This window comes from Salvelinus namaycush, chromosome 13 (genome assembly GCF_016432855.1).
Source record: "Salvelinus namaycush isolate Seneca chromosome 13, SaNama_1.0, whole genome shotgun sequence".
Classification (NCBI taxonomy): Eukaryota; Metazoa; Chordata; class Actinopteri; order Salmoniformes; family Salmonidae; genus Salvelinus; species Salvelinus namaycush.
In genome coordinates, this window is record NC_052319.1 from 9,297,551 (window position 1) to 9,324,437 (window position 26,887).

The 26,887-nt window shown below is 41.5% G+C and overlaps 2 protein-coding genes across 3 annotated transcripts; both read left to right on the plus strand.

The window, feature by feature from the left end:
• Positions 1–1,803: 1,803 nt before the first annotated feature.
• Positions 1,804–13,739, plus strand: pnkd (PNKD metallo-beta-lactamase domain containing). Its single transcript, XM_039006712.1, has 9 exons — positions 1,804–1,967; positions 2,153–2,268; positions 2,382–2,494; positions 3,185–3,243; positions 3,501–3,593; positions 7,074–7,237; positions 7,434–7,520; positions 7,663–7,778; positions 12,532–13,739. Exons 1-9 carry the CDS (start codon positions 1,810–1,812, stop codon positions 12,703–12,705), a joined length of 1,080 nt encoding a protein of 359 aa, XP_038862640.1. The 5' UTR covers positions 1,804–1,809; the 3' UTR covers positions 12,706–13,739.
• Positions 13,740–18,922: 5,183 nt separating this feature from the next.
• On the plus strand, positions 18,923–26,574 carry LOC120058219 (mannose-1-phosphate guanyltransferase alpha-A-like). Of its 2 annotated transcripts, none has more exons than XM_039006713.1 (12): positions 18,923–19,063; positions 19,551–19,648; positions 19,727–19,830; positions 19,924–20,116; positions 20,245–20,304; positions 23,312–23,442; positions 24,415–24,555; positions 24,655–24,752; positions 24,831–24,877; positions 24,954–25,046; positions 25,229–25,397; positions 25,739–26,574. In XM_039006713.1, exons 1-12 carry the CDS (start codon positions 19,024–19,026, stop codon positions 25,837–25,839), a joined length of 1,275 nt encoding a protein of 424 aa, XP_038862641.1. In that variant the 5' UTR covers positions 18,923–19,023; the 3' UTR covers positions 25,840–26,574. The 2 variants fall into 2 exon arrangements, with proteins under 2 accessions (XP_038862641.1, XP_038862642.1); XM_039006714.1 differs by having other exon boundaries at positions 18,952–19,063; positions 19,494–19,648.
• Positions 26,575–26,887: the final 313 nt, after the last annotated feature.

Below are 26,887 nucleotides of genomic sequence, written 5' to 3' on the forward strand. Positions count from 1 at the left end.
TGGTTTAGATAAGGGTCCGTTTTAGGTTTTTGCTAGTCGGTTTAAGCGTCAGCGGTGTCCTAATTGTGCTTTCAAGGAAACTGGGAAAACGGGGTCAAATCATGACGTTAGTGATTTTCAGGTCGGAAAGTCGCAGCTCTAGTAAGAGGCGCCAGTTCCGAACTTGAATTCAGAGTTTGATGACCGGTCAAACGATTTTTTCTAGTCGGAACTCGTTTTTCCCCCCAAGTTCCCAGCTGTCTTGAACGCACTGAATTTGGAAGTCAGAGATTTCTCAATTCCGAGCTCCCCGTTTTTTTGAACGCGGCAATAGTCTCTCCCACAACACACTGGAGGACGAGGAGAAACGTAGGCTACACGTGTGTCGTGAAAAACATTAGCGTGAGCAACAATAGTGGAATCGGCGATTCGCCTTCAAAATAAAAGTCCCAAATTGAAACCACCTCAAACGGATACAAATAGTGAAAACATCCCACAATTTGACTAGATAATGCTGAACACGGTTTGAATGGTGTTACATACATTCAACAAAATATATTTATTAGTTAATTTGACCCCCCCAAAAATGTTTCAAACTGTATTGTATCCCTATTCTTTTTTCTTAGATTTTCTTAAAATGTTTGTTTGACATTCACTTGCATTGTTAGAAGCTAATGACATAAGTATTTCGCTGCACCGCTATAATACCTGCTAAACTGTGTACGTGACCAATAAACTTTTATTTGATTTTGATTTGTGGATGTATTTTAATTCAGAATTGCATTGGGGGCATACTTATATGCACTGTACAGCCTATCCTATGTATTATGCACAGTGTTTGACTTGGACTGAAATACACTGAGTTTACAAAACACCCGCTCTTTCCATGACATAGATAGACTGTCCAGGTGAATCCAGGTGAAAGCTATGATCCCATATTGATGTCACTTCAATCAGTGTAGATGAAGGGGAGGAGACAGGTAAAAAAATATATTTTTAAGCCTTGAGACAATTGAGCCATGGATTGTGTGCCATTCAGAGGGTGAATGGGCAAGACAAAATATTTAAGTGCCTTTGAACTGGGTATGGTAATAGGTAGCAGTAGAACATTAGAAGTGATTGGTACTCACCTCAACATCATGCACTGATTATGCAACTATGAAATTAGGTGCCAGCCTACTCAGTGACACCCACAGAACACAACTATGTAGAGTTTACACAATTATTAGCGTCTACATAGCTACATAGTTGTGTTCTGTGGGTGTCACTGAGTAGGCTGACACCTAATTTCATAGGTGCATAATCCATATGTTAGGCTGTACAGTGCAATATGAATGTCCAAAACACACAATAGACTGACTGGGATGGTGATTTCCCACAGTCAAAGTCCCCCAATAAGAGCTAAGATGCTAATATTTGGGTAAACTCTACATAGCTGTGTTCTGGGTGTCACTGGAGTAGGCTGATACCCCATTTCATGGGTGCACAATAGGTTAGGCTATACAGTGCATACTGTAAGTATGCCCCCAATGCTATTCTGAAGTCGAATACATCCACAGTGCGGTTTCAACAGATTTTTAAAATGTGGGGGTCAAATGAACTAATAATTGCAATGTTGTTAAATTTATATAACAACATTTCAACCTCGTTTATCTTGTCAAATTGTTGCATGTTTTCAACAGTTTTAGTTTCAATTGGATACTTTTACTTTGAAGGCGAGTCGACGATTCCACTATTGTTGCTCACGCTAATGTTGGTCACAACACACTGGTGAAAAACTTCCGAGAAATGTGACGAAAATTGAGTCATATGTTGCACCGCCCACGCAATATGGCGCCTCCTGACTGGTCGGTAACCCTCATTGCAACTGCATCATTTTGCAGTGTGTTATGTTTATGCCTTCGGTTTAGGCGCACAGGACGTACCATTTGGAAAAGCTTTTTTGGTAAAATAATGGCACGCACAGACAAACCCCTGTTTCGGATCGCGTAAGTTGGTTGAAGCTTCAGTATTTCCGAATCAAAATGTATTTTTTCCATTGTCGTTTCTCACTTCTTACAAAATGAAGCGATGCTTCTGTTAGCTAGCGAAGTAGTTACATCTGTCATAATTTTTGCCTGCAAATAATGTAGCTATGAAAATAACTGAAATAACACAGGCTGTTACATTTTAGGTATACATTGTACACAAGAACCAAACTTGGTTATATGTACTACAAGAGGCAGATGAGGAAGGCACGCGAGCAGTTCCCGACTGGACATTCCAGAGCACAGCCCATGGAATTAAATGGTAACGTTGGCTGTGGTTCCAACAGTCTACTCATGTTTAGTCATTTAATAATGTGAGCTAGCATAAAGATCAGTGCATCACTTACACGTCTCCTGTCACTCATCTATCTACAGGTATTAAAATCATGCCCATTTCAGTACTGTCTGATAACTACAGCTATCTTGTCATTGACATGGCCTCGAGCGTTGCGGTGGTGGTAGACCCTGCAGACCCACAGACAGTTCAGGTGGGTGACGGGTCATGGTTATGCTTTCTTTGAAGATATTCTTTCTGACCATTTTAATACTCTCTCTTGAAATAGTTGGGACACTATGAAGACTATGTCATGTAAACTTAACAAAGCATCTGGTGAGCTTAGCATTTCATAGGCCTATGCTACAGTGGATATTCAGTATATAAGTCAGCGTTCACAAAATAATTTGGGGCATTGAGTGATTGAAACCCAGAACACTACACTATTAAATGTAAATATGGATGAGCCTCTGAAAGGGCTGACTGTCATAATGCCTCATCTCATCTGTGGCACTTCCTCTTGGCCTCAATAAGACCCTCTTTGATTGGATGTAGCCGGCTCTGGTGCCAGTCTGGCCTCTGTCCCATACACATACAATGATTGCTCAGTCTGGAGTAGGCCACACTGTGGTTTATGGTGTCCTAGATATATCCACAGCATGTTTCATATAAAAGTGCATGTTTCATATAACATTTTCGCCCAAATGACTTCAAACATTTCATATCATCTCTAGTTATTATATATAATACAACAGCACTTTTCAGTTCCAGTCTGTGTTTTACGTCAATCTAGTGTAGCCTATATCTATCTAGTGCTTTAAAGTGGTGGGTTTTAGCCACGGTCGTGATATGAATGTTTATACCCTGTCGATGATAATTGATGCCTCTGTCTGTAATCGTTTAGGCAGTCCTTGAGGAAGAAGGGGTGATGTTAGAAGCGATCCTCTGCACACACAAACACTGGTGAGAACCGAGAGCGTCATTACTTTTAATGCAAAAATACTTGTAGATAGAGTATTAGATGAACTGGGTTGTAGGTGTCATACATATCAATGGACCTGTTCAATATTTTGTTGTTGACGCTACATTCAAGTGTTATGGGTCACATTGCATAATGTGACCCATGTTCTGTGTTGTTCATCTACACACATTTTATAATGTGATATTAAGTAGCTGTTTTTTTAAATATTTTTAATAGACATATTTTGTTTTATCCCTAGGGACCACAGTGGGGGGAACAAAGGACTTAAAAAGCTGTACAGCTCATGTCGTGTTTATGGAAATGCAACTGATAACATTCCTGGCCTCACACAGTAAGTCTAGGCTACAGCTGCTTAGTGAGTCACGATCCTATCTTTGACAGCTTTTCCGTTCTATTTGGAGTTTCAGCCTTCATCTTACGTCATTATGTTCTAGTGAAAATTGTAGTTATGGCAACATGATATGGGAAATTGCATGTTATTTGCCCAATTCTGTAATTCAAAGTCATAGAGGAGGTTGGTATGTATCATTGAAGATATTGATCGAGAGGGCAAACATGCATTTCACTTGCTAAACAGAATGTCACCAGTAGTTCCCATGGCCCTGTCCTTTAATATGTCTACTATGGATTTGTGGAGAATTATATCCTCAGTCTCAGATTACATCAAATCAGAAAAGGTCAAATGATTCACTGTGACATCACAGCTTCTCACTATTATTGGCTTGTATTTAGCATGTTAATCAGTAATTCATATATTCATATATCATCAGTGCTTGACTTGGGATGGAAGAAGTACTGGAGCTGTCTTTTTCCATTATGCGAAAGAGATCTGAGTAGTCTCTGTTAACAGTTCTTACACATTTTCCATGACTTCTCCGTGACTTTTAACCAAATTTTCATGACGACTATTATAGCCTACATGAAAAAGTAAACATTATTGACACTGGAAAGCTACTGTGTCTGATCCCATGTAGACCTACCACCCTGCCGTTGTACTTTTGATCAAGACACTTATCCCCCCCATATAGAACTGCACTGTTAGTCGCAAGTGGTCAACCCTCCATCTGGAGAGCTCCTGGGTGTGCAGGCTTGTCTTTTTCAACATTACAACCAAATACTTTTGTCTTTATAAAATGATTCCCTCATTCAATAAATCAGGGATCAAATGGATAAGGTAGGCTACTGCGAAGCAAGGTATCTAACTAGACATGCTTATATAAACTCAGCAAAAAAATAAACGTCCCTTTTTCAGGACCCTGTCCTGCAAAGATAATTAGTAAAAATCCACATAACTTCACAGATCTTCATTGTAAAGGGTTTAAACACTGTTGCCCATGCTTGTTCAATGAACCATAAACAATTAATGAACATGCACCTGTGGAACGGTCGTTAAGACACTAACAGCTTATAGACGGTAGGCAATTAAGGTCACAGTTATGAAAACTTAGTACCCTAAAGAGGTCTTTCTACTGACTCTGAAAAACATCAAAAGAAAGATGCCCAGGGTCCCTGCTCATTTGCGTGAACGTGCCTTAGGCATGCTGCAAGAAGACATGTGGACTGCAGGGCAATCCAGTGCAATAAATTGAGGACTGCAGGGCAAGCCAGGGCAATAAATTGCAATGTCTGTTCTGTGAGACGCCTAAGACAGAGCTACAGGGAGACAGGACGGACAGCTGATCGTCCTCGCAGTGGCAGACCACGTGTAACAACACCTACACAGGATCGGTACATCCGAACATCACACCTGCAGGACAGGTACAGGATGGCAACAACAACTGCCCGAGTTACACCAGGAACGCACAATCCCTCCATCAGTGCTCAGACTGTCCGCAATAGACTGAGAGAGGCTGGACTGAGGGCTTGTAGGCCTGTTGTAAGGCAGGTCCTCACCAGACATCACTGGCAACACCGTCGCCTATGGGCACAAACTCACCGTCGTTGGACTAGACAGGACTGGCAAAAAGTGGTCTTCACTGACGAGTCACGGTGATGGTCGGATTCGTGTTTTTCGTCGAAGGAATGAACGCTACACCGAGGCCTGTACTCTGGAGCGGGATCGATTTGGAGATGGAGGATCCGTCATGGTCTGGGGCAGTGTGTCACAGCATCATCGGACTGAGCTTGTTGTCATTGTAGGCAATCTCAAAGCTGTGCGTTACAGGGAAGACATCCTCCTCCCTCATGTGGTACCCTTCCTGCAGGCTCATCCTGACATGACCCTCCAGCATGACAATGGCACCAGCCATACTGCTCGTTCTGTGCGTGATTTCCTGCAAGACAGGAATGTCAGTGTTCTGCCATGGCCAGTGAAGAGCCCAGATCTCAATCCCATTGAGCACGTCTGGGAACTGTTAGATTGGATGGTGAGGGCTAGGGCCATTCCCCCCAGAAATGTCCGGGAACCTCACAGCAAGAACTGGCAAATCTGGTGCAATACATGAGGAGGAGATGCACTGCAGTACTTAATGCAGCTGGTGGCCACACCAGATACTGACTGTTACTTTTGATTTTGACCCTCCCCTTTGTTCAGGGACACATTATTACATTTCTGTTAGTCACATGTCTGTGGAACTTGTTCAGTTTATGTCTCAGTTGTTGAATCTTTTGTTCATACAAATATTTACACGTTAAGTTTGCTGAAAATAAACGCAGTTGACAGTGAGAGGACGTTTCTTTTTTTGCATAGTTTTATAAGGCTAAAATATTCCTGTTTCGGGGAAGATCTATGCACAGCAAGTTATTTGTCAATTAGGCAATTTTTTTGAATATTTTTAACATTGCAATTACATGGCTACTGTTTAATAGAGGGGATTTATTTAGGCTACACTGTGCCGGTGGAAAGGCAACAACAAAATGAATGCTTAGTTAGCTATAGTTAATGTGTAGCAGTTATCTCGCTAGTTATGTTTTGAATTGGTGATCTATTTACTCTGTCATTATTTTATACCTGCTGCTGAAATGTCACGCTCTCCCTCCTTGGGCAACGGCCCATTCGCACTGGCACACGCAGCACCACAGACACGCACTGAAAGGTCAATCCGATAATGGCTGATATGTCGTTTTTTAATTGATTGATCATATTTAAGTGTGCTTTCATTAATTACATTAACAAAAATTAGGAACCTAATTTCCATGACTTTTCATGACCTTACAAACCCTCATTTGACAACTTGAAACAGCGCATCATGCCATACAGGCTGGCACATTCTCAATCTGCGCAATCTTGAACAGCCTACTGTCACTCTCAGATTCACAGACTAGCGGCAAATAAACTTCAACAAAGCGGAATCAGGAAATGAATGCCCAATCTCCATTGCTATTCAATGAAGATCCCGCCTTCATTCCGCCTTGATCAAACTTGATTGCCTCTGTGTGTGAATCTGGGCCAGCGATAGGCTACTTTGTTTTTATAGAGGAGTCAGTACGCAAATCACACAAAATTTGAAGTGCCGGTACAGTGTTCCTGGACAGCTCCAGCCCAAGTCAAGCACTTTATATAATACATTGGGGGTACAGCACTGTGGTAGACTAGCGTCCTGTCCAGGGGATGTACTTGTACATCCAGCTGACTCACGCTACAGAAACAGAAGACAGGCTCCTGCTCCTTTAAGCCGTTCCAATTCACACAAACCAAGGCTTGTGCAAGGCGACTTATTTGTACTTTGAAGCATCTCACTGTTATCTGAGTGGTGTGAAGAGGTAAGCAGTGGTATGTGACTCGAATATGCACATCAACTGGCCAGGTTGTCACGTGAACTTATCTGATGACCACATGCATGAAGCCTTTTGTCTTCTGCTTGGTTTCCAGCCCACTGACAGACAAAGACTCCATAGACGTGGGCCGTATGCACTTCAAGGCACTGTTCACACCTGGACACACAGTGGGTCATATGATCTACCTCCTGGATGGTCGTACCATAGGAGCCCCCTCCAGCCTGTTCTCAGGTGACCTTGTGTTCCTCTCTGGATGTGGTAAGTCCAGCTCCAAATCAGCTCTGTAGTTAGTTATTTTGAAGCATTTAGTGAGCAATGTGCACGTATTGAAAAGCAGGTTCACAGTTGTTGGGCTTCTGTAGCTGTAATGTATATGTTTGCTTTGAGTTTCATCCATTGTGTCGTGTGTGTATATAACTTGGTAATTGCGGTAGATGATCTACTTTGTCTGCAGGGAGGATGTTTGAAGGCAGTGCCTTAACTATGCTGTCATCACTAGACACGGTCGGCTCCTTAAGTGATGAAACCCTCTTATGGCCTGGTAGGGGAATGAGCTCCTCCTTTTTGTTTGCATTAAGTGCAAATGTATGCATTAGAATTACAGACAAAATATTTCAGCACCAGTCTTCTGTAAGAGTTGTATTGATGTCTGTGTTCCGTGTGTACGGACTTGTATTTCCCAGGCCATGAGTATGCAGAGGACAACCTGATGTTTGCTGCCGAGGTGGAGCCCCACAACGCTGCCAGGGAAAACAAATATCAGTGGGTCCTACAACAGAGAGGTCAAAAGCTGTGTACGGTACGGAGAATAATCCATCCTCATTGTTATTCCTTACTGGCATCAAATCCCAAAGGTATTCACTATCCCGGGCTGTGTGGAAGAGAGGCTTGTCAGCGGCCCACAGTGCAGTCTTTGTCAGAATGCCTTTGCACTCCCTCCTCTCACTGAATGCTCCCATCTTTGGTGGTACAACAGTACTACTGTATCTATGCCGAACGTGTTAAACAGCGCGAATCAATTCTCATAACCTCATGTCTATGAAACTTTTATATGTAGGAGACTAAAAATAGCCCTACCATCAGTGACCCCATCCTCCTAGTGTCTTTGATGTTAGTGGATGCAGATTCCAACGGTGGAATGCATGCCAGACTAGAGCTGTGGGTGGGGTTTTCATTTGGTCAGGAGGATAATACCCAGTTTTTGCTGTGTATTTGACTAATCTGAGCTGCTGGGATCAGGGTGTGGGTCTGATGCCTCTTCCCTCAGGGGAAGCTTTACTAACAAGCAGGGTGTCTGTTATGAAAATGTGGCGCTGAACATTTGACTTGCAGCATTTACATTTTTTAAATTGACCGGACGTTTGAGAAATTTACCGGACCCATATGCATTGGGTGCGTAACCTAATTAGGGCGTCCACTAACGGTGCTCAGAATGATAGAAATCGCATTTAGATTATGGTAGTTAAACATAACATGCAAGTTGAGGATGCAATGACGTGTGTCCTTACCGCGCACTTTGAAAATGTTCGAGTAACGGTCCACATCCTCAGCCAACAAGACGAGTAACGGACAGTCAAGTCACTAGTCTATGTATGGACGGTGCGTGAGTTTCAAGTTTGGGGAAGCGCATTTTCACCATAATAATAAAGCATTCCATGCATCATTGTATTTGCCGACTTATGTGATGAGTAGATTGGATAGTCATAATTTAGGCTAATAATATAACTCGATCACTGTTCGCAAAAAAAGGCTGTTCAATGCATGGCTGAGCGTGTATAGCGGAGAGGTACGTTTCTTCTTTCTTTGCACGGGAAAAACACATTTCATGCAATTCTACTGCACTTTATATGACTGGAGACATTAGCGGAATCTTTTTTAATACGACAAATTCCAGGTTAGCCTACTCTGCTGACACTGACAAGCAGATCAATCAAAACGAAGTTGTCCTATGAGAAGGGGAGACACAAATAGAATATGACGTCTGTCTAAACTGGAGGAGGAAATGATTGTCCAAAAACAAACGTTTAAGTAGCACTGAGCCAACAATGATAGAGTGAATATGTGTAGTGCGCACTTACCGGCGATATGGCCCGTGCTCTTCGTTGGTGCCAATAAGGTAGGCTATAGGCCTTCTGTTGTTCGGTCAATTAAGTTGAGACTTTTGATAACTAAAAGACAGATTAGTCTTTTTATTGTCTTCTCTTTACAGCAATAGCCATTTGCTTTACGAACAATGTTTTGCGTCAATTGAATTTTGAAGAATTGCGATATGCCTGGCTGGGCCTCATTACTCAACAATCATGTATTTGGTATTTTCCGGGTGCACTGCATAAATAGCGCTCTGCCTTTCCTTCCAACTGTTAAATAAAGGTTAAACAAAAATAAACTGTAGGCAATACGATTTTAAAACAATCCACAACTTGTTTTTTGTAAGGCTAGGGGAAGCTAATGATCCTCTGTTGCCAAGTCATACTTTAGTAGCCTATTTTGAATGATTTTATTTCTTTCTGTATTGACAGGAGTAGGCTAATTAGGCTATATCATTTTGGCAATTTCATTCAATTTACGTAGGTTCATAGGTGGCATGTTCATAAGGCTATGTCAATCTACTATCCCCCATAGTAGAAAAGTTTACCTGTTCTATTGGTCAGCTTTTCGAGAAAGAAATAGCCCAAACAACAGACTCTGGGACAGTTGTGGGACGATAGATCCCAAATTCATAAAACCAGTAGGTTTAGGCTACATAAAAAAATCGTTAAGAAGCAAATCAAATTTTATTGGTCACATGCAGATGTTAATGCGAGCGTAGCGAAATGCTTGTGCTTCTAGTTCCGACCATGCAGTAATATCTAACAAGTAATCTAACAATTTCACAACAACTACCCTATACACACAAGTGTAAAGGAATGAATAAGAATATGTACATATAAATATATGGATGAGGGCCGAATGGCATAGGCAAGATGCAGTAGATGGTATAGAGTACAGTATATACATATGAGATGAGTAATGTATGTAAACATTATATAAAGTGGCATTGTTTAAAGTAACTAGTGATACATTTATTACATCCAATTTTTTATTATTAAAGTGGCTAGAGATTTGAGTCAGTATGTTGGCAACAGCCACTCAATGTTGCTGTTTTTCAGTCTCTCGGTCCCAGCTTTGATGCACCTGTACTGACCTCGCCTTCTGGATGATAGCGGGGTGAACAGGCAGTGACTCGGGTGGTTGTTGTCCTTGATGATCTTTTTGGCCTTCCTGTGACATCGGGTGGTGTAGGTGTCTTGGAGGGCAGGTAGTTTGCCCCCGGTGATGCGTTGTGCAGACCTCACTACCCTCTGGAGAGCCTTGCGGTTGTGGACGGAGCAGTTACCGTAGAAGGCTGTGATATAGTCCGACAGGATGCTCTTGATTGTGCATCTGTAAAAGTTTGTGAGTGTTTTTGGTGACAAGCCAAATTTCTTCAGCCTCCTGAGGTTGAAGAGGCGTGTGGGTGGACCATTTCAGTTTGTCCGTGGTGTGTATGCCGAGGAACTTAAAACTTTCCACCTTCTCCACTACTGTCCCGTCGATGTGGATAGGGGGGGTGCTCCCTCTGCTGTTTCCTGAAGTCCACGATCATCTCCTTTGTTTTGTTGACGTTGAGTGTGAGGTTGTTTTCCTGACACCACACTCTGAGGGCCCTCATCTCCTCCCTGTAGGCTGTCTCGTCGTTGTTGGTAATCAAACCTACCACTGTAGTGTCGTCTCCAAACTTGATGATTGAGTTGGAGGTGTGCATGGCCACGTAGTCATGGGTGAACAGGGAGTACAGGAGAGGGCTGAGAACGCACCCTTGTGGGGCCCCAGTGTTCAGGATCAGTGGGGTGGAGATGTTGTTTCCTACCCGCACCACCTGGGGGCGGCCCGTCAAAGTCCAGGACCCAGTTGCACAGGGCGGGGTCGAGACCCAGGGTCTGGAGCTTAATGACGAGGGCAGTGTGCAGTGTGATTGCGATTGCGTCGTCTGTGGACCTATTGGGGCGGTAAGCAAATTGGAGTGGGTCTAGCTCATTTACCTTAGCTTTCTTGGGAACAGGAACAATGGTGGCCCTCTTGAAGCATGTGAGAACAGCAGACTGGGATAGGGATTGATTGAATATGTCCATAAACACACCAGCCAGCTGGTCTGCGCATGCTGGCTGGATGCCGTTTGGGCCGGCAGCCTTGCAAGGGTTAACACGTTTAAATGTTTGTCATGTTGGCTGCGGTGAAGGAGAGTCTGCAGGTTTTGGTAGCGGGCCGTGTCGGTGGCACTGTATTGTCCTCAAAGCAAGCGAAGAAGTTGTTTAGTTTGTCTGGGAGCAAGACAATGAATCTGGTGTAAGATCAGAATGTTTAGCCTAAAATGTTGCACAACTATTATTTATTAATATTATTAGCGCAGCAATTCGCACAAGGCAGTAGGCTATGGGCAAATGTGCATTTGGTTACCGGACAATGAAAGAAAGGTGAGAACATGAGAGACGTAAGCTACTGGTTTCAATAGTTTATGGAAGTCTTTATAGAATAATTGCCTACAACGGATATGGTCGGATTTTACCAAGGCTACTCGAAAGCAAGGTCAAACATGCCTCATAGTATGAAATAAAATGTTCAGGTTTCCAACAATTAAGTAGCTATATGTTTTCAAAATGCATACGGCCTCCAGCTCATTGCAAAGTGTTGTGACGCGCTTCAATTACCAGTTGAGAAATAAAACTAGTAGCTCTCTTTAATTGTGGCCCAAAAACTATTTTAACACACAATTGCATTTAGAATGGTTGTGCAATGATTGGGCTTATAAAATCACTGTTTGACAGATTTTCCGTTCAAAAGCTCTGTGTCTGTATGCTGTGCTCGTGTGATAGATGAGATACATGACGAATATTTTAATTCCACTAAAATATGCACATTTACGGCATGACGGCTCAAATGTATTTCCATCAAATGGTATTTCCATCAATGAACAGGCTAAAAAGCGTTATTTCGCAATGGGATTATTTTGGCAGATTTTTTGTTTTTGTTGCCCTGTTCCAATTTTATCGGCTTTTCTATTTTGTTGACGGCCAAAAGCCGGCTAACAAGTCACCCCCCAGGCAGAAACCTATTGTGACTACCAGCTAGTGTAAAGGATGTCACGCTGCTTGGTTAACAAGTACCGCTTCCTCCTGATTCGGCTCACAGTGAGGCTCGAACCCAGGACCTCTGCCTTTGCCAGCACACGTGGCCACCCTCCTGAAGCGTCTTACCAATCGGGCCAGGCGTAAAGCTAGCTATCCGCTACCGCACGTGGTGACCCTTCAGGCTGAGGAGTATGTTTTCCACATTCCCATGTGCTACACGAGCATACCTCTCTGTCTTTACATACAGTACATGCAGATCATTTCTATCAAACCATTCATTGAAGAAACATTTCAGACCTCTACTTGGAAAAGCTAAGGCAAAAACAACCTATAGTATGTTGAATTGAGATAATTACTATTACTCTTTGTTCTTCATACATTGTTTACGTAATCATGTGGTTTCAGAGTCCCTCCACCATTGGAGAGGAAAAGGAGTACAACCCATTCCTGCGTATCCACTCCTCTGAGCTGCACCAGGCTTTGGGCCTCCAGCAGGACCAGGATGAGGACTGGACACTGTTCCGGGCTCGGGTCTTGGAGGAGCTGCGAAGGCGCAAGGATATTTACAAGGGCAGATAGAGATGAGAATACATTTGAACAAAATGCCTTTAGGTGAATTAAGCCAATAGGGAACTCTATATTGATGTAATGTGAGGTTCAAAACAAATATAGGCAGATGGCATTTTTTTTTTTAATTATGCCATGTTCTGTTCCATTCCATGTTGGTTGTTCTTTACCTTCCAGCTCTAATATTGCAGGTGACAAATATGAAACCTATTGCTTGAAATATGCACACAGAAAAGTTTAGTTCAGGACACTAGTTGTAGTATCTCACTGTAAAGTTGATCTTGTGTGTGTGTGATTCTAAAAGTTGACATGGCCAACAAATGTATTACTGTAATGCAGCAGTCTTTTCAAACAATTGTACCATTTCTGGTACTCAAACTAGACTCTGTGTCTAAAAGACTTGTTTGCACATTCATGTTATTTGTTGTCAGATTTCATTAATATTGAACTATGAAGATCAAGGGATAGGTACTGTTAGTTAGCTGCTATTATATATATTTTTTTCGACATGCGGTGTAATAGGAGTAAACAGATTGATATTGGAAAAACTGCATTATATTTTTTACGGTTCAATTACAAACTTCAGGCAGGTACATGCGTGTTAACTCAGTTTTACTGGACCATATTGATACCACTTCAGTCAATGGGCACATGTTTCTATCTTGTATTTTGGCTGAATTGATACTGTATCTTGACATTGTATGCTGTGATAACAATTCTTAATAATTTTGCCATTTTATGATTTTTTTCAAATGGCTGTAGATTAAGTTATTATTGTTATGTGCAGAAATGAATTCAAGAAACCCTCTAGTTTATAATAATTACAATATTCTTTATAGGTGACTGCTGACTTCTGAAAAGTTAAATATTTTTTATAACTACTTTTCTTGAACGTGTTACTTACAAAAGTTAGATATCCTTTATATTGCATTGAAGGAGACGATTACAAGTCATCATCAATAATAAGTTTGATATTTGGTAGAAGATTGAGAGCACTGGTTATTTGATGGAAATTAATTGGATTTTATTGCAATAAAGATTTTCAAATCAAAGTTTATTTGTCACATGCGCCGAATACAACAGGTGTAGACCTTACAGTGAAATGCTTACTTATCAATAGTGCAAAAAAGGTGTTAGGTGAAAAATAGGTAACTAAAGAAATAAAAATAAGAGTAAAAGAGAGGCTATATACAGTACAGTAGCGAGGCTATAAAAGTAGCGAGGCTAAGTACAGACACCGGTTAGTCAGGCTGATTGAGGTAGTATGTACATATAGATATGGTTAAAGTGACTATGCATATATGACAAACAGAGAGTAGCAGTAGCGTAAAAGAGGGGGTGGTGGGTGGCGGGACACAATGCAGATAGCCCGGTTAGCCAATGTGCGGGAGCACTGGTTGGTCGGCCCAATTGAGGTAGTATGTACATGAATGTAGTTAAAGTGACTATGCATATATGATAAACAGAGAGTAGCAGCAGTGTAAAAAGAGGGGTTGGGGGGGGCACACAATGCAAATAGTCCAGGTAGCCATTTGATTACCTGTTCAGGAGTCTTATGGCTTGGGAGTAAAAACTGTTGAGAAGCCTTTTTGTCCTAGACTTGGCACTCTGGTACCGCTTGCTATGCGGTAGTAGAGAGAACAGTCTATGACTGGGGTGGCTGGGATCTTTGACAATTTTTAGGGCCTTCCTCTGACACTGCCTGGTGTAGAGGTCCTGGATGGCAGGCAGCTTAGCCCCAGTGATGTACTGGGCCGTATGCACTACCCTCTGTAGTGCCTTGAGGTCAGAGGCCGAGCAATTGCCGTACCAGGCAGTGATGCAACCAGTCAGGATGCTCTCGATGTTGCAGCTGTAGAACCTTTTGAGGATCTCAGGACCCATGCCAAATCTTTTTAGTTTCCTGAGGGGGAATAGGCTTTGTCCTGCCCTCTTCATGACTGTCTTGGTGTGTTTGGACCATTCTAGTTTGTTGTTGATGTGGACACCAAGGAACTTGAATCTCTCAACCTGCTCCACTACAGCCCCGTTGATGAGAATGGGGGCATGTTCGGTCCTCCTTTTCCTGTAGTCCACAATCATCTCCTTAGTCTTGGTTAGGTCGAGGGATAGGTTGTTATTCTGGCACTACCCGGCCAGGTCTCTGACCTCCTCCCTATAGGCTGTCTCGTCGTTGTCGGTGATCCGGCCTACCACTGTTGTGTCGTCTGCAAACTTAATGATGGCGTTGGAGTCGTGCCTGGCCATGCAGTCGTGGGTGAACAGGGAGTACAGGAGGGGACTGAGCACGCACCCCTGTGGAGCTCCAGTGTTGAGGATCAGCGTGGCAGATGTGTTGCTACCTACCCTCACCACCTGGGGGCGGCCCGTCAGGAAGTCCAGGATCCAGTTGCAGAGGGATGTGTTTAGTCCCAGGATCCTTAGCTTAGTGATGAGCTTTGAGGGTACTATGGTGTTGAACGCTGGGCTGTAGTCAATGAATAGCATTCTCACATAAGTGTTCCTTTTGTACAGGTGGGAAAGGGCAGTGTGGAGTGCAATAGAGATCGCATCATCTGTGGATCTGTTGGGGTGGTATGCAAATTGGAGTGGGTCTAGGGTTTCTGGGATAATGGTGTTGATGTGAGCCATATATGTCCAATATACCACGGCTAAGGGCTGTTCTTAGGGCATAGCCCTTAGCCGTGGTATATTGGACATATACCACCAAGAACAACACTTAGCTGTGGTATATTGGACATATACCACAAACCCCTGAGGTGCCTTATTGCTATTATAAACTGGTTATCAATGTAATTAGAACAGTAAAAAGTATGTTTTTGTCATTCCCATGGTACACGTCTGATATACCATGGCTTTCAACCAATCAGCATTCAGGGCTCAAACCACCAAGTTTATAATTGTAAATAAATCCTGTTTTTGCATTTGCATAACTACAGATAAATCCAACAGGAGAGTTTGAGTGATACAAGTTGGACAGAGGATCTCGAAATCTCTGTGCAAGCAACACTTGAAAGAATATAAAGAACAGAATGTTAGGCAATTTTTTGGCAATTGTGCCGTTATTATGTGCCATATAGAGCTCTGGAAAAATCTGCCTGACTCCAGCCTTGCTGAAGCACCCCCAGATCATCACCGATCCTCCACCAAATTTCACAGTGGGTGCGAGACCTGGAGAGGCCTACAAGCCACAGTGTCTCGCACCCACTGTGACATTTGGTGGAGGATCGGTGATGACCGGGGGGTGCTTCAGCAAGGCTGGAATCGGGCAGATTTGTCTTTGTGAAGGACGCATGAATCAAGCCACGTACAAGGTTGTCCTGGAAGAAAACTTGCTTCCTTCTGCTCTGACAATGTTCCTCAACTCCAAGGATTGGTTTTTCCAGGAGGACAATGCTCCATGCCACACAGCCAGGTCAATCAAGGAGTGGATGGAGGACCACCAGATCAAGACCCTGTCATGGCCAGCCCAATCTCCAGACCTGAACCCCACTGAAAACCTCTGGAATGTGATCAAGAGGAAGATGGATGGTCACAAGCCATCAAATAAAGCCGAGCTGCTTGGATTTTTGCGCCAGGAGTGTTATAAAGTCACCCAACATCAATGTGAAAGACTGGTGGAGAACATGCCAAGACGCATGAAAGCTGTGATTGAAAATCAGGGTTATTCCACCAAATATTGATTTCTGAACTAAAACATTAGTATTGGTTTGTTTAAAAATGAATATTAACTTATTTTCTTTGCATTATTTGAGGTCTGACAACACTGCATAATTTTTTGTTATTTTGACCAGATGTCATTTTCTGCAAATACATGCTCTAAATGACAATATTTTTATTAGGAATTTGGGAGAAATGTTGTCAGTAGTTTATAGAAACAAAAATGTTCATTTTACCCAAACACATACCTATAAATAGTAGAACCAGAGAAACTGATAATTTTGCAGTGGTCTCTTAATTTTTTCCAGAGCTGTATATATACAGTACCAGTCAAAGTTAGGACACACCTACTTATTCAAGGGTTTTTCTATATTTTGACTATTTTCTACATTGTAGAATAATAGTTTAGACATCAAAACTATGAAATAACACATTTGGAATCATGTAGTAATCAGAAAAGTGTTAAACAAATCAAAAATATATGATGACAGCTTTGCACTCTTGGCATTCTCTCAACCAGCTTCATGAGGTAGTCACCTGGAATGCATTTCAATTAACAGGTGTGCCTTGTTAAAAGTTAATTTGTGGAATTTCTTTCCTTCTTAATGCGTTTGAGCCAATCAGTTTTGTTGTGAGAAGGTAGAGGTGGTATACAGAAGATAGCCCTATTTGGTAAAAAACCAAGTCCATATTATGGCAAGAACAGCTCAAATAAGCAAAGAGAAACGACAGTACATTACTTTAAGGTGGGTAAAATTTTAAGAACGTTGAAACATTCTTCAAGTGCAGTCGCAAAAATCATCAAACGCTATGATGAAACTGGCTCTCAAGAGGACCGCCACAGGAAAGGAAGACCCAGAGTTACCTTTGCTGTAGATGATCAGTTCATTAGAGTTACCAGCCTCATAAATTGCAGCCAAAATAAATGCTTCAGAGTTCATTGTAACAGACACATCTCAACATCAACTGTTCAGAGGAGACTTTGCAGCAATTCATGGTCGAACTTCTGCAAAGAAACCACTACTAAAGGACACCAATAATAAGAAGAGACTTGCTTGGGCCAAGAAACAAGAGCAATGACATTAGACCGGTGGAAATCTGTCCTTTGGTCTGTGGAGTCCAAATGTGAGGTTTTTGGTTCAACCGCTGTGTCTTTGTGAGACGCAGAGTAGGTGAACTGATGATCTCCGCATGTGTGGTTCCCACCGTGAAGCATGGAGGAGGAGGTGTGATGGTGTGGGGTTTTTATTTATTTACAATTCAAGGTAAACTTAACCATTATGGCTACCACAGCATTCTGCAGCGTTACGCCATCCCATCTGGTTTGCACTTAGTGGGACTATCATTTGTTTTTCACCAGGACAATGACCCAAAACACCCCCAGGCGGTGTAAATGCTATTCGACCAAGAAGGATAATGATGGAGTGCTGCATCAGATGACCTGGCCTCCACAATTACTAGACCTCAACCCAATTGAGATGGTTTGGGATGAGTTGGACTGCAGAGTGAAGGAAAAGCAGCCAACAAATGCTCAGCATATGTGGGAACTCCTTCAAGAATGTTGGAAAAGCGCCCCTCATGAAGCTGGTTGAGAGAAGGCCAAGAGTGTGCAAAGCTGTCATCAAGGCAAAGGGTGGCTACTTTGAAGAATATAAAATATATTTAGATTTGTTTAACACTTTTTTGGTTACTACATGATTCCATATATGTTATTTCATAGTGTTGATGTCTTCACTATTATTCTACAATGTAGAAAATAGTAAAAAATAAAGAAAACACTTATTTTTATTTTTATAGAAATGCCAATTGCAGTGCAATTTAGAAGTAGCTCAAAAACCCACCACCTGTGACCAATACATTTTCACTAGCATTGTTTTCAAAGTAACACAATTTGGAGGGAAACCCGTGAACATGGATGTCTTACGCAGCGGGTTAGAATAAATAACGTAGCAGTTTAGGATAATTAGGCTAAGGTTAGAAAAAGGGTTAGGGTTACCTAACATTTTCTGTTAACCTGCTACGAAAAGTCACTTCCGGTCGTAGCTGTACTCTATCCAGTCACAACCCATTCAGCCCGATTAATTCACGCTACGGTGGCACATTTTTATAACTAATGCAAGATAGAGAAGCACCTGTCGTTTTGAATAGTAGCAAATGACTCACAGTGGGCAGAGCCAAGCAGAAGCTAGGGAGAACCAATGGGCTCGTTCTAGCAATTATTTGCATATTTCCGTTAGGGAATACCTGCTCTTTGAAGTGCTCCTGAACAACACAATTTTGGGAAACTTTGACGAAGGGTAAAGTCTACAAAAACGCATTCCTCTCTGTTTGTTGGCAGGCATGGAGATCAAAAGCTTCATGGTTAGAAAATTAGCAGAATGTCGGCCAAAATCCATCCCTCTCCATCTTCTCCCACTGCCGGCCACTGGGCTTCCTCTCCTCGCCATATTTGGTAGGAAGTGGAAACGACAACCGGATGCTTCACATTTATACATCCGTTGAAATATCTGGCTTGTTGTTCTATGACTGAGGTATAAGATTCTCTTTCTGTCACACAAAATAACTCAAATTCCCATAATCATCAGTTTTACGCGGTGACGTATTGAGCATAACAAACAACTCAGGAAGAGTATATTTGATCCAGGTTAGACAGCTACCTACACATTCAAAATGCTGAAGGCTGTGATTCTCATTGGAGGCCCGCAGAAAGGTACGTGTTAAATAAATCACTATTTTACAAATGCCTACATGTTCATTCTCCAGTACTGCTATATAGCCATGTATCTTGCTAACGTTAGCTAGCTAGCCAGCCTTGCTCTAAAGGGCTAACGTTAGCTAGCTAGTTGTAATGAATGACGTGGAGTGATCATGGAAAACCTCAGGTGCAGTTTGCATATCTAAACATTCTAGCAATAAGCATTTTGTCGAAAAAGCAAGCAAACAAACGATTGCATGGGCTGACAGCTTACCATCAAGATAGTTGATAGCCTGGCATAAACATTCTGTGCTAGCTACCAGTACTTGCATTGGCATTAATTGAACGAGTTGGGTGCGTTCAACTCCGTAGAATATAATAGGTTGGAGTGCTTTTTACTACATCAGAATCTAGAATGGAATAATACGTTTTTCCTTTTCCTAAGGTAACTTCTGAAAATGTTATGTGATCAACTGAGCAGGTGACTTTCATTGTCATACAGGGACACGGTTTCGACCGTTGTCATTTGAGGTCCCAAAACCCTTGTTTCCAGTTGCTGGTGTGCCCATGCTACAGCATCACATTGAAGCATGTGCCAAGGTCAGTTAGCACTGATAAAATGATCAATTTCTACATCTTCATTGGTAGAAAGAAACATGTTTTTAATTTTCCCCATAGGTGCCAAATATGAAGGAGATTTTGCTTATTGGCTTTTACCAGCCAAATGAAGAACTTACCAGATTCATGTGTACCGCACAGCAGGAATTCAAAATCTCAATCAGGTAAACAAGAGGATATTACAGAAATGTCCTAAAAAGAACATAGAACACATTCAGAATGGATGGATCATTGATACACTCGTTGAACCTCTGTAGGTATTTGCAGGAGTATGCTGCTTTGGGCACTGGGGGTGGAATCTACCACTTCAGAGATCAGATTCTATCTGGTGGCCCAGAGGCATTCTTCATCATGAATGCTGACGTGTGCTCTGAGTTTCCTCTACCAGAGATGCTCAACTTCCAGAAAGAACACGGAGAGCCAAGCAGTTTCGTCATCCTGGGGACAACTGTGAGGAGACATCCATGATTTCTATGGCCCAATACAGGGAAAGTTGGCCAATGAACTGTTGGGAGTATGTTTGATGGGGACATTGGGGTATAATTCCTTTGACTTTAATTTGTTTCTTTGTTTTGCAGGCAAACAGAAAGCAGTCCATGAATTATGGCTGTATTGTGGAAAACCAGCAAACAAATGAGGTGATGCAGCACATTTTACTCATGGGCAATTCCACAGTAACAGAATTTGAGCTGAGACTCAATCTTTCACTTTATGTATGCCAAACAAAAACCATTGATTTCAAAGTTTAACAAACCATACAACTCTATGCACAAGGACTACTTTTAACAATTTACACTGGACATTTTGCAGATGCAAAGTTAGGTAACGGAATTTCTGTAAAATTGCCATGTCTTCAAAACTCACATCTGCTCCAAATTTAGATTCAACAAAGTCTGCATAAAGAATGGGGTGTCAGCTATGACATGATACGTTGACTTTGGAAAAAAATCTATTTTGTTATTGAACTACAGTAAGTGAAGTGGATTTACACCCGGTAACAGAATTTTATCATGGGTCCTTGATCTTTACTACACAGAAATGCATAATTAAGGATATGAATGTCATGGTGATGTATCCTAAATAGGTACACAAAGGTTTAAATAGGCAATATCCCCTTAGCATATTTGGGTATTATTCAACACACTGGTTATTCTTTTAATGAGCTCTGCCTTCAAACTGGCGAAATCTGAACCAATTATAGACATCTATGTTTCACAAGTTTGGACATCAAAGTGAGTAGAATTCAGTACAGTTCAGTAAAATATACACTGATGAACAAAATATTAGGAACATTAGACTGACCGGGTGAAAGCTATGATCCCTTATTGATCTCACTTGTTAAATACACTTCAATAAGTGTAGATGAAGGGGAGAAGACATGTTGAAGAAGGACTTTTAAGCCTTGAGACAATTGATCGTTTATGTGTGCCATTCGGAGGGTGAATGGAGGGTGAATGGCCAAGACAAAATATTAAGTGCCTTTGAACGGGGTATGGTAGTAAGTGCCAGGCGCATCGTTTTGTGTGTGTCAAGAACTGCAACGCTGCTAGGTTTTTCACGCTCAACAGTTTCCTGTGTGTATCAAGAATGGTCCACCACCCAAAGGACATCCAGCCAGCTTGACACAACTGTGGGAAGCATTAGTTAACATGAGCCAGCATCCCTGTTGAACACTTTCGACACCTTGTAGAGTTCATGCCCCGATGACTTGAGGCTGTTCTGAGGGCAAACGGGGGTGCAACTCAATATTAGGAGGGTGTTCCTAATGTTTTGTACACTGTAGTTCAGTAGAGTACTTTAAAATACAGTACATTAGTGTGCTCTACTGTGTATTGTACTGAACTCTACTATACTTTTCTTTACTGTACTGGGCTGTCCCAACTTGTGAACCCAACTGGTCTGTGACTACTATGATTTCCCATTGTAGCCAATTCAATTGCAGAAATTCTGTTACCAATTAATTTTAATTTATATACACACTACCGTTCAAAAGTTTGGGGTCACTTAGAATTTATTTATTTTTCCCATTAAAATAGCATCAAATTGATCAGAAATACAGTGTAGACATTGTTAATGTTGTAAATGACTATTGTAGCTGGAAACGGCAGATTAAAAAAAAATAAAAAAAATGTATTTTTATGGAATATATACAGAGGCCCATTATCAGCAACCATCACTCCTGTGTTCCAATGGCACGTTGTGTTAGCTAATCCAAGTTTATCATTTTAAAAGGCTAATTGATCATTAGAAAACCCTTTTGCAATTATGTTAGCACAGCTGAAAACTGTTCTGATTTAAGAAGCAATAAAACTGGCCTTTAGACTAGTTGAGTATCTGGAGCATCAGCATTTGTGGGTTCGATTACAGGCTCAATGGCCAGAAACAAAATAACTTTCTCCTGAAACTCATCAGTCTATTCTTGTTCTGAGAAATGAATGCTATTCCATGCGAGAAAATGCCAAGAAACTGAAGATCTCGTACTACTCCCTTCACAGAACAGCGCAAACTGGCTCTAACCAGAATAAAAAGAGTGGGAGTAGTACATTAGAGTGTCTAGTTTGAGAAACAGACGCCTCACAAGTCCTCAACTGGCAGCTTCATTAAATAGTACCCGCAAAACACCAGTCTCAACGTCAACAGTGAAGAGGCGACTCCGGGATGCTGGACTTCTAAGCAGAGTTGCAAAGAAAAAGCCATCTCAGACTGGCCAATAAAAAAGAAAAGATGGGCAAAAGAACACAGACAGAGGAACTCTGCCTAGAAGGCCAGCATCCCGGAGTCGCCTCTTCACTGTTGATGTTGAGATTAGTGTTTTGCGGGTACTATTTAATGAAGCTGCCGGTTGAGGACTTGAGGCGTCTGTTTCTTAAACTAGACACTAATGTACTTGTCCTCTTGCTCTCTCCAGAAATTCTGTTACTGGTTTGGTAACGGAATTGAGTTAATCACGTAATAATTCATAAACAAAATTGATATCATTACAAACACTAACTAATTGATAGGTCTACCTTCTGAACTTTCATTAGGGAGAGAAATGTGAAAATATCTTAAAGATATGGGTTTTTGGTAACAGAATTTTAAGGCAATGTTTCTTAAACTTACAGAAGGCAGAGCAAATTCTAACAAAACTAAACATGTGTTGATATTAGTTGGCAGGGGTCTTTACTTCATGATTGTGTTTTGATGTGAATACCTTCAGACTTTTTCTCCTAGATGTTTTCTATGACCCCTTATCCATCTATTTGACCTAAAATCAAAGCCTTTGCTTATTTGTAATTTTTAGGATGGAAAATGGTTGAAAAATGTCTGCCTCCATTTTTTCTAAAGTAGACTTACCTTTTTATTTGACATTTTTGTCATTTACCAGACATACTTATCCAGAACAATTAGGGTTACGTGTCAAGGGCACTTCGACAGATTTTTCCTCTAGTTGGCTCGGGGATTTCAACCAGCAACCTTTTGGTTACTGGCCCTACGCTCTTAACTGCTAGATTACTTGCCATCCACTTCATGTTGGTGCTTTTACATGCTTTTCTACAAACATTTGACAGTTCTTACTTGATTCAGAAAGTAATCTCCTGCTCTTATACGAACATTTGACAGTTCTTACTTGATTCAGAAAGTAATCTCCTGCTCTTATTTCAGGTTTTACATTATGTGGAGAAGCCTAGCACTTTTGTTAGTGACATCATCAACTGTGGAATCTACCTGTTTACCCCAGAGATCTTCCAACACATTGGGGCAGTCTTCCAGAAGAACCAGCAGGACATGCTGTTGTGAGTGGGAGGGATCCCTCGGGGACCCTATCGCGGGAGCATAGAGATCCTAGGATCTTAATAGGATCTCTATGCGTGGGAGTGGTGCATGTGCATTTAATCAATTCCTATCCTTGGTTGTCCTCATGTCTTTATTTTCCCTTTCCCCTTTCCTGCCATCATTCCGTTTCCCATCACCAGATATCCATATGAGGGGTAAGTCGGTACAGCTAGGCTGCACAGTGTGGTTGTAGAGCTGGGCATTAGTAAAATACGTCACACAAAAATATGTATCTAGAAAGTGTGTTTCTTCATGGAGTCAATACCAGCACATGGGGTGATACAGTAGATCATTCTTAAAGCTGCAATATAGCACTTTTTGGGCGACCTGACAATTCACAGAATTATGAGTTTTATAGATCTGTCATCCTCATGGAAAGCAAGTCTAAGAAGCGGTAGATGTTCTATGTGCACTATTTCTATGCCTCCTGTGTTTAAGTGTTTTGTACACCAGCTTCAAACATTATTTTTGGTTATTGAAAATATATTTCACAATGATTATCTATACTCTACATTGCTTGTTTTGTCAAACTTTCCACACACTGCACATCCTCATCACTTTTCAATATAAGTTGGCATAGATTTATACAATTGGTTATTAATCACATGTACAATCATTTCAATAACATTTGGACACATTCAAAGGGGTTGTGATATTTGTATATTAAGATTCTTTGAGTATGTGTACCATTACTCAAGTCAAACATGTTGCCTCTTCTGTCAAATGTTCCTGTCACAATCCATTTTAATACTACTGTGCTTGTCAACTTAACACTCCATGTATCCTTAAGCACTTGGTGAATCCTCTACTCTTGTTTACAGCCCTTCAAACTGTCTTGTTGCCTTTCAAAATTTAATCAGAAATAGTTGTGATCTACCTTTGGTAAACACTTTTTACAACAAAATAGTCTCATACATTGATCTCTTCCTCAGAGATGAGCAGACCAATGGCAACGGCTGGCATCGGGCTGAGGCCATTCGGTTAGAACAGGACATTTTCACAGCCCTGGCTGGGCTGGGCAAGCTCTATGTCTACAAAACACCTGCCTTCTGGAGCCAGATCAAATCTGCAGGGTGAGTAAGTCGTCTCCATCTGTGAAACTTGTGTAGTCAGTGAAACCTGAAGACGTAGTGTACGGTCATGAATCTCCTTCGTCTCATTTTTGTTAACAGGTCTGCAATATACGCCAGTCGGTTGTACCTTAACCAGTACCATAAAACACATCCTGAAAGACTGGCTACAACTGAGGATGGAGGGCCTAGAATAAGTGGTAAACTAATCCAGTACTTTTGTTAGCTTTGCAATTTCTGGTTTGTTTACACACCAGTGATTTGGTTTTGTGTCCCAGGAAATGTTTACATTCACCCAACAGCCAACATTGACACTACGGCGGTGGTAAGTGCTTCTTCCTCGGTATTACTTACACAGCACAAGACAACAAAAACATTTTCCTAATAATGTTTTTCTATAGTTAGGTCCCAACGTCTCCATAGGCACAGGAGTGACCATCGGGGCTGGGGTGCGTGTGAGAGAGTCCATCATCCTCCACGGGGCTACCCTACAGGCAAGCAGTTACCAGTGGCAAATGTCATTGTTTAAATTTGCCAGTTCCCCAGGCGAAAAATAAATGCTTAACTGGCTCTTCCCATGATAAATATACAAATGTGAGCTATGATCATGTCCACGTGTTTTAAAGTAGGATTGATAATTGAGTGACCCAATTCCATTGTCATATGGTTCTTTTAGGATCACAGTTGTGTGTTGAACTGTATAGTCGGGTGGGACAGCACTATTGGCAAGTGGGCCAGAGTTGAAGGAACTCCCAGTGACCCAAATCCAAATGACCCCTATGCAAAAATAGACAGTGAAACACTCTTCAGAGATGGAAAACTCACACCATCAATCACCATTCTTGGTAAGTTTCAAATACTTTTAACACCGAGTTGAGCTGTGCTGGCTTGGTTACGCATACACCATAGTTTCTGAAACCGTGCTGGAAAGGACTACAATAGAGCTAGCACAGTCCAACGTTAGTGAAAAAGATATTGGATACGTGTTTAGATCATGTGAAATAATTGTATACAAAAGTTAAACGACATACGTCACCTGCCCAGACCCACTCATCACTTTCTGCCACATGGCCTCAAACTGCACCATTTTGTTTCTCTGTCGTCCACGCCTTTTCAATATTTAGTGTGTGAATGACAGGATTGGCTGATTTCCAGTTGACAGTTTTAATATTGCTCTTTTCCCCAGGTTGTAATGTAACTATCCCATCTGAGGTGATCATACTCAACTCAATTGTTCTGCCACACAAAGACCTCAACAGGAGCTTCAAAAACCAAATTATACTGTAGATTTGCTGCGTTCATTTAGTGTCAAACTAATTAAGGATTGTAGCTTGAAGAACAATGTCACTGCCTCTGGGTTATTGTATATAAGATGACACTAGGTGTTTGGAAAGATTGTAGGTTTTAGCCTTTATGAATTAACGGATGTTATGAGATGGTTTGGAGGATGATAGTGGGTTGGTTATTTACCTCAACATGAATGTCATCCCGTAACCTAACACTAACAAAGCGGACACCCGCCTGTGTTTCGGTAAAAAGCTGAGGAATGAGCCTGGAGAAATGTAACCACTCAATTTTAGAGCTATGGATGCAACCATGTTGAGGCTAGACAGTGTTTAAACACTTTTATTTGGGGTTCTGATGGGGTACGACAGTTGAACTAAGCACATGCATAAGTTAATCTTCAAGAATCAAAATGGGTGTGTGCACACAATTAAGTCAAATGGATGTAGCAACTAAGGATTCTAGTTTTACATTTCTGCACTATCCCTATGATTAGCTCTACCATGTAAGGGAAATTAAAACGATGGTTATTTTGGCATAGGGTTTGCTAGCATTACTTACCATTTGTTGGTGCCAACCTAGTTACTGAAATGTAATCTTGAAAAAAAGTGAGAAAGTCTGCAGCTGATTTAGTCAGATTGCAAAATGAAAGGAATTGGTTTGTTTAATTGTGAGGGGTAATTTGGGGGCCTTTTTACATGTGCTTTGATTAAAACATGACCATTAATTGCAAGCGTTTACATTCTTCTTTGAAAGAAATGACTCGTTTATTTTGGTTAAAGGGGCAAGCAGCAGTTCGAAATAACAAAGCGGCAACCCTGCCTGTTTTGGTAAATAGCTGAGGGATGGGGCTGTTGAACTGTACCACTTCAAATAGACAACGCTAGGGATGCAAGGACTGACCAACCATGAGAAACAGTTTAACCTTGAGGCTAGTGTTTGTCCAAAAATGAATGTACCAATTGCAATCAAGAAATGTTTGCCTTCAATTTTAACATGGCAGGGAACCTAAAGATTTGGGGCTGTAGGAGAGATTTACTTTAATGAGTTG

What these genes read in the sequence shown, in the direction of transcription:
- pnkd (XM_039006712.1), top strand. Translation starts at nt 1,810, where the DNA reads ATGGCGCCTCCTGACTGGTCGGTAACCCTCATTGCAACTGCATCATTT. An exon ending in AACATTCCTGGCCTCACACA is followed by an intron (nt 3,594 to 7,073) that starts GTAAGTCTAGGC and finishes CTTGGTTTCCAG; the next exon opens with CCCACTGACAGACAAAGACT. An exon ending in GAGGTCAAAAGCTGTGTACG is followed by an intron (nt 7,779 to 12,531) that starts GTACGGAGAATA and finishes ATGTGGTTTCAG; the next exon opens with AGTCCCTCCACCATTGGAGA.
- LOC120058219 (XM_039006713.1), top strand. Translation starts at nt 19,024, where the DNA reads ATGCTGAAGGCTGTGATTCTCATTGGAGGCCCGCAGAAAG. An exon ending in AAAACCAGCAAACAAATGAG is followed by an intron (nt 20,305 to 23,311) that starts GTGATGCAGCAC and finishes CTCTTATTTCAG; the next exon opens with GTTTTACATTATGTGGAGAA. An exon ending in AGCCAGATCAAATCTGCAGG is followed by an intron (nt 24,556 to 24,654) that starts GTGAGTAAGTCG and finishes TTTTGTTAACAG; the next exon opens with GTCTGCAATATACGCCAGTC.